This window comes from Polyodon spathula, chromosome 26 (genome assembly GCF_017654505.1).
Source record: "Polyodon spathula isolate WHYD16114869_AA chromosome 26, ASM1765450v1, whole genome shotgun sequence".
NCBI lineage: Eukaryota > Metazoa > Chordata > Actinopteri > Acipenseriformes > Polyodontidae > Polyodon > Polyodon spathula.
In genome coordinates, this window is record NC_054559.1 from 18,039,388 (window position 1) to 18,046,860 (window position 7,473).

The 7,473-nt window shown below is 38.0% G+C and overlaps 1 protein-coding gene across 4 annotated transcripts; it reads left to right on the forward strand.

The window, feature by feature from the left end:
• Positions 1 to 2,469: 2,469 nt before the first annotated feature.
• On the forward strand, positions 2,470 to 7,027 carry LOC121300709 (nicotinamide riboside kinase 2-like). 4 transcript variants are annotated; one of them, XM_041229425.1, is made up of 8 exons: positions 2,470 to 2,706; positions 3,986 to 4,076; positions 4,938 to 4,986; positions 5,200 to 5,374; positions 5,666 to 5,737; positions 6,109 to 6,215; positions 6,374 to 6,475; positions 6,563 to 7,027. In XM_041229425.1, exons 1-7 carry the CDS (start codon positions 2,681 to 2,683, stop codon positions 6,457 to 6,459), a joined length of 606 nt encoding a protein of 201 aa, XP_041085359.1. In that variant the 5' UTR covers positions 2,470 to 2,680; the 3' UTR covers positions 6,460 to 6,475; positions 6,563 to 7,027. The 4 variants fall into 4 exon arrangements, with proteins under 4 accessions (XP_041085359.1, XP_041085361.1, XP_041085360.1 ...); XM_041229427.1 differs by having other exon boundaries at positions 6,566 to 7,027; XM_041229426.1 differs by having other exon boundaries at positions 2,471 to 2,706; positions 6,374 to 6,459; positions 6,566 to 7,027.
• The last annotated feature ends 446 nt before the right edge of the window (positions 7,028 to 7,473 follow it).

Sequence of the window (7,473 nt, forward strand, 5' to 3'; positions counted from 1 at the left end):
TTGTATTTATTTAGATATTCCTCCTTGAATCGTAGCTTGCTAATTTTATTTGCATAACGGTAAAATTTAAACGGGATTGGGGTAGTTTTAAAAACGGGGGGGGGGATAGGGGGGGGGGGGGGGGGGGGGGTCAGGATCAATTTTTAAAATTAATATAAATTATATATTATATCGCTATAGATATATATCTATATATATATATTATATCTATATATATATCTATTAGATGGTTATATATATAATAATCTCCAATGGGTTATGTTATTACTGTAATTTAACAGTTGTGAAAAAACTAAACTAAACTAAAAAGAATACAAAATAGAAATATGTTTTCATATACCTTTAGCTTCCAAAATGATGAAATTAACATTGAATAACAGTGTGGTCTTCACAGAGTCATGTGTATTTTATTCGAACCACGTTCGTTTTCTTGACTTTAATACTGGCTTTAATTAAATGGCATGCTTAGATTACCAGCAGGTGTCGCTGTGTTCAGTACCCTCCAGCTCTGCTGCATTTTGTTTCAAAGACTCTGCGGAATGGAGTACGCTTTGAACAGTAATCTCAGTGCTTATGCTTGCTTCTGGGAATCGTTTACAGGCTGTCTTTGCTTTTAAAAGTATTCATGAGGTGAATTCTGCTATAGTAAGTCCTTGAAAGCATTATTTACCAGTGAAGCAAATGAAGAGACAGCTGCTTGGGTTTGCGTGGATCGCTGTTCTCCAGACTGGGAAAAGCAGCGATCATCACAAACCCAAGCAGCTGACTCTTCACTTGTTTCACTCTGAATGGTAAACCATCCGGACCGACACCAGCGGCCCTCACCTGACTGTCAGCGCCTGCATTCTCTGGCGAACTGGGGTTAGAATAACCGGCTCTAGCAGCGCCATTAGGACTCTTGTGGTTTTATTTATTTATTTATTTATTTTTTTTTTTAAACAAAGCAGTGCGTTTGTTGTACAAATGTACTCTGGGATCATTTAAGGGAGATCTTTTAGCTAGGAGGACTGTCATTTTTAGATTTTCTCTATCTGTTCCAAAACGTGTTCCAAATATCATGTATTAAACTGCAAGTAGTCACACACGCACTGGAATTTAAATGCTATAAATCATCTTGCTGAATTAAATCACATGACAAATCTGTCCTACACGGTCACAGGAACTAATTGTACAAAGTTCACACCTGCTGTTGCAGCATTCCGAAATCCTCGCACACATTGCACAAGGTATACCAGGGCAGGCACTGTGCTCATCAGCACAGCGTCAGCTGTCAAAAAAGATGCCACAGAAAACTAACTTTGTAACTAAACTGAATGAAGAACATTATTTGGTTCCTTATGTAAGAACTCTATAAATGACATGTAGACGTACAGCTCCTGTTTAAAGTTTGCAGTCTGTAACCTCTTGAACTCCAGATGTGGAGGGCATTATTGCCGGTATCACTGATTTAGAAGTTGATTAGAACAACCTATACCGGGATAAACCACAGCTGGATTTGTGGAGCATTTTCACCTGCACTGTGTCAGCCACCTGTTTTTAGAGGCAATCGCGGGATAATTCCCTAGTGCTGTAAAATTCTCTAAAAATACTGTAAAAAATAAAGGAATCCAGCTGTTGCTTATCTGGTCTGGATAGTGATGTCTGAACTTTTGAAAATCAGGACAGAAGTGTGTAAACTTTGCACTGGTGTAACAGCTTATACTGGTATCAGTAGAGTTCTCTGTCCCATTCCTCCTCCGACCAGTGGAGGCAGAAAGCGATAGATCAAAGACTTCTAGTGGCCCGCTATCCTTCACACAGACGAGGGTCACGTCTCCTTGTCTCAGTTTTCTGGATTGGTTTTTTGTAATTTGGTGCCCCTAAGGAGATGAGGATGAGGGTGACTTTGACTGAAATGCAGCCCCGGTTCCTCTGAATGACCTCGCTGAGCATCGCTGTTGAAGTCTGGAGTCTTCCCCACCCCTGTCTGAGCCGTGCCAGCTGCTGTTTGTGTACAGATGTATTTTCTGCTTTGTATGATGCATTTATGATCTGTGAATATTAAAAGAAAAAAAAAGTGAATCCAACACCGCCTCGCTGTATTTTTATTTGAATTCAAACTCTTTTAAGTCTCTTTTAAGACACGTTTGTTTTAAAACGGTGCTGTGTGTCTGATACCCCCTTCCACAACAGCGCTCAGACAGCTTTATGATATATTTTACTAAACGTACTTTACTGTGCGTTGCTCCATTTAGAAATGCAACCACGATACTAATTAATTCGAAAAATCGGATGTGATGGCTTAAAATAATCGCCTAACCTCTTTTAGTTTTAGCATCCACGACTTGGACACACCTCGACAGGTGCAGGTGCAATGAGCGACCTTACACACGCATGCGCGCCTCGGCGGCGCTGATTGGCTCTACCCGTGTCCATAGACCGCTTTAAGATGGTTGATTGGCTGCTGTTAAGAAATAAGTCATTGGAGCGAGAGAGAGAAAGGCGGCCAGCCAGCCACATGGGGGCGTTTTCGGAGTGACGTAGGAGAGAGCGAGAGGCTATAAAGTTAAAGGCACGCTGTTATTTTATCAATGAAATAGTAAAAAAGACAGCGAGGTTCTGGAAGACAGGATAGTGTTTATTTTCCCTCCGTTTTTATTTGTGTTGAAAAGAGGACCAAGTCCTAGGCAAAACCGGCAGCATGAAATACATTGTAGGCATCGGCGGGTAAGTCATGCATTTTTGTTTTTCAGAATATTTCTTTTGTTTTTGTAGCACACACGTTTGCTGAATTAAAATCCGTGGGGATGTATTGTTGAATTTTGAGCGAATGTGTTTTTTTTTTTTTTTTTTTTTTTAAATAAAACAATGCTGGTTATTTTAAAATCTCGGGAAAATAAACGGAATAAAAGTGTTCGAGTGAAACCACAATAACGGATTTTACAAGTGTAATATTTTTTTGAATGGGGGAGAAAAAAAAAACATTTAAGCTATCAATTGTTAAGAACTACCCTAGGTGATAAAATAAATGCGTGTAGGTTAGTGTGTTAAACTAATAATTCCACTATTTTTAATTTAATAAGACGAATATAATATTTCGTGTAGTGTATTTAATATTAAGATGATGATATTTATTCTATTCTATATAGTTTTGATCACTAGTCGGCGCGCGTTGGGTTGTTTCCAGTCGGTAGGCACGAGATGTTGAGCGGGAGATTTAAACCGCAGCGCGCGCTCGCCTTCGCTTTTAACGGTATTCGCAGGAAAATAAAATAAACGGGAATTAACGAAACCGAACTTAAAAAAAGTACAATCAATGTAAATTATGGCTGTTTATCCATTCAGCGTTTATATTCAAAAGTGACCCGAAGGAAATCCTAAAATGGTGACGTTACCAGTGGATCTTGTATCGCTTTCTGTATTTGTAGTTCCATAAAATATATAAATGTAAAATATAACTCTTACAAGACTTATACAATGATCGCTTTTAGTCGTTTTTATTAAAGCTATTGACTTTGTAATTTAAGTGTACTCGTGGCGGGAAACTTACCCCACTAACAATGTGTTGTAAATAACCGGGGCTGTCAATGTACAGTATATCAAATATGACTACATTTTTCGCCTTTAAACAGAAGACCAGAGTTTTAGAGAATTAGGTTAATTGGTACAGGCATGCTGAGATTCTGTTACGTCTGATTTAATAGTGATTTAATCGCACAAATCCTGAGACATTTTTCAGGTAACTTGACTTTAATACACACGTGTCAATACAAGCAATTTAAAAGCTAAATAAACAGGAGATAGTTACAGGGAAGTGCACGTTAATACAATTTACTGTTCTTGCATGTCAATTGGACAGGTGGGCGCCAAAATATACTACCGTCCGTACAGCGGTGTATTCACGTTTACAGGGTGACTAGTTACAAGACCTAATGCCACGGTGTGCACCTTTTTGTATTTGTTAGTGCTTTGATGTGTTTCTGTCTAACTTTTTTTTTTTCTGTAGTGTGACCAATGGTGGGAAAACCACGGTGACGAAAAGACTTGTCAAAACATTGCCCAACTGTTCCGTGGTGCATCAAGACAGCTTTTTCAAGGTAAGCATTAACTTGGATATTACAATATAAAAGTAGTTAGTTTTGGGTGGGGGGGAGGAGGGTGTATGAATACGGGGTTTTGCTTTCAATGCATGGCCTTTTGTCTCTCCCCTTTTAGTCGTCCTTATTTACTATCGCTGTGGAGGTATTTTTACACGCCAGAGCCACCCCTACTGGTGGTAGTTGGAGTGGAAGACTTTGGAACATGTGTCCTGTGGATCTGCGTTTGTGACGCCCTCAAACGTAGTTTCCATTAATCTACTTTTAATTGCTTTGTATGCATAGTGTTTTCAAATAAGGAAACACTACTGCATTTGAAAGACTGCTTTTAATGTTAGATTACAGGAATAAGTAGTAGAATCCACTCCAGGATCTAAATAGTGTGAAATAAATTCAGCCCTTTTTTTTCTGTGGCTACAAGAAAAGTACATTTGCAGCCAGGAAACATTCTTATTGGGTCAGAGATGGACAAAGGTTAGCAAAGTACTACTGGTGTCAAGTGATGTTAAATTACAATTACTTTTTTCGTGGTTATCGCAAGACTGTCAGATCATTCAGTAAATGCTAATATGCTTATAAAGTCTTGTGGGTTATATTGACCTGAATGCTTAAGTTTAAGGATTAAACAAACTTGACGCAAATGACTTGTCTACTTAAGATTCAACTCTTTGATCTCCTGTGCTATGTGTTATTGCTTAGTAACTGCTTTTCCTGGCAACTTTTATACAGTGCTGTAGTTAACCCTCTCTTGCTGGCATTTTGCATGTGCTTGGCTTCTGTAGTTCAGGATGTGATCAGATCTAACCAATAACTGATCACCCTGAGGTTGCAGCAATGTTTTATTGGTCACTGTTATTTCAGCCTCCAGATCAGATAGAAGTTGGTGAGGACGGCTTTAAACAATGGGATGGTAAGAGTGGTTTTCGCTGAAGGAAACAGTAAAACATTTTTCATTAAGTACCTTTTTTTAAATACTCCTTACAATAATGAATAGAAATTGTGGTCAAATTTAAAATGCACTTTAGAGCTAGTCTATAATCTTCACCTTCTTACATTTCCCTTTTGACTATTGCATCTTGATTGAGTCATTCTTCCCCCTCTCCCCTTTCTCTGCTCTGTTTAGTGATCACATCCCTTGACATGGAAGCCATGATGAACACTATCCGTGCATGGATGGAAAACCCAGTCAAGTTTGCCCGTTCTCATGGAGTTAATGTATTGCCAACAGCAGAGGAGCCTGATTCAGAGAATGAGGTCCACATACTGATAGTGGAAGGCTTTCTGCTGTACAACTACAGGTAGGATGTTTCTGTAATGTGATGTGTGTCTGTGCTTTGGAGCAGAAGATATTTCTTTTCACAATTAAAGGTTGCCCTCTGCATACTGTATAATGCTGTCCCAGCAATGCTAGGAGGAGATGGAGGGCAGTACTTTGGGTCAAACTGGAACAGCAGTGTGCTTTATCTTTTAGACACTAGAGTAGTGTTTTCATTTGATTAATACTATTTGCATTCAAAATGTGTTCAGAGCAGAATTTGCAAACAGATTAAAATGTGTTGAAGTAATAGTAATCCTTTTGTTTCTGGCAGGCCCTTGTTAGAGGTGTATGACAAATGTTTTTACATTTCCATTCCATATGAAGAGTGCAAAATGAGGAGAAGGTAGGTTACTTTTTTTGGTCTCCTTTTGAACAAATTATCCAGGCCCTCCATCCTCATGAACATGATACAAACCGCACAATAGACCAAACTAAAATGGCGGTCTATCATCACACTTTGAGGCATTGACAGCTGTTTAGCTTCATGCTGTATTGCAGTTTGTGCTGCTTGTGTTATTTGCTTTGAGTACCCCTTTATCTCTGCACACCATGGTTTATTTATAGTAACAATTGGGTTTGCTTTTTAAAGTTTGCTCCAGTCATGACACTACTTTGTCGTTGAAAAAAATGAAATCCATGTTAAGTCACGGCTGTTAATTTGTTTTGAATAAAGTTTAAGGTGTGTTTGTTTTACATCATTCATTTTCTTTGTAGTACAAGGCAATACACTGTTCCCGACCCCCCTGGTCTGTTTGATGGGCACGTCTGGCCCATGTACCTCAAACACAGGAGAGAGATGGAGGAAAATTGCATGAATGTTGGTAAGTGAAATTTTGTTTAATTTGAGTTCCATCGCTGCTTAAGTTGTAGCCAAAACTGTATCTTGTCAGTTATGTTGGCTTGAATACTGTTTATTGTACATTTATGGCTGCACACTTCTATGGTTGTGAAAATAATTTAATAAATTTGATTCTATCAGAATATCTTGATGGCTTGAAATCAAGAGAGGAGCTGTACAACCAGGTGTATGAAAACATCCAGAACACGTTGTTCAATCACTTATAGGTGAACCATTTATACGGTACATTTTTAAAACATACCACCCATAACTTGAAAATCTTCCTGTTCTTATTCCTGTGTCTAATGTGTTTTTATAATTTCTCTTCAGCAGGGCCTGTGGATTGCTGAAGACCTGTGTACAGATAATTGTAAATAACTGAGGAAGTTAGGATAGTATTAATAACTTTCTTTTTTTTAAGTTTAATTATAAATGGCAAATACACATTTTAAGTCTTGATGTAAATAGTTGGTAGAAACAATAACTTGTATTAAACTGCCCTTGATTGTGGCAGGATTTATTTTTGGTATTTTGTATTGATGAATCTGAGGATTGAAAGCGGCAAGAATATAAACTTTTTTTAAAACAATTTAACTTCAGCAGTGAGAGTTTCCAAAAAGTGTGCCAAGTTAACAACGCACAATTATTTAAGTGTTCAGTGTTTTAGTAACTTGCAATTTTATCATGTATCTTTTTTTATTTTATTTTTTTTAAAGTGCTTGTGGTTTGTATTTGTTTTTTGTTTAATTTATTTTAAATGTCAACTATCTCTATATCATTGGGTTTGTCACTCTATCTTCAAAAACTTAATTCCAGACCTGTCTTGTGTCTCTATTTATTTATTTCTTATCCATCCATTATACTTTTCCCAACACAACAATCCATGGAGTCTGGAGCACAGATGCAATGTGTTCCTGCAATTCAGAATTGATGGCAATATGCGCATTCCTATAACGTGCCATGGTTATGCTAAAAGCCTATTTGGAATCTTCTCACACCCCCCCTCATCCTCTTCTCAAATTTGGTCTTTCTTAAAAACACAAATCCAAGTAGCTCTATGTTGCATGCTTTTAAAGACTAGTACTCTGATCAAGATTGCACAGTTTTAATTCAATTTGGTGCTTGTATGCTGCTGCCTAGATTGAACAGACTCCAGCGTGCTAGTGCACAGGTTCACTTATACTTCTCTTCAGCCTGGACAATCTTATGTAAACAGAGCTGTATTCCTGATAGGGGTATCT

Excerpts from the sequence above, each read along its gene's own strand:
- LOC121300709 (XM_041229425.1), top strand. The coding sequence starts at position 2,681 with ATGAAATACATTGTAGGCATCGGCGG. Across the intron at positions 2,707-3,985 it reads TACATTGTAGGCATCGGCGG|TGTGACCAATGGTGGGAAAA; the intron begins GTAAGTCATGCA and ends TTTTTTCTGTAG. Across the intron at positions 6,216-6,373 it reads GGAAAATTGCATGAATGTTG|AATATCTTGATGGCTTGAAA; the intron begins GTAAGTGAAATT and ends TGATTCTATCAG.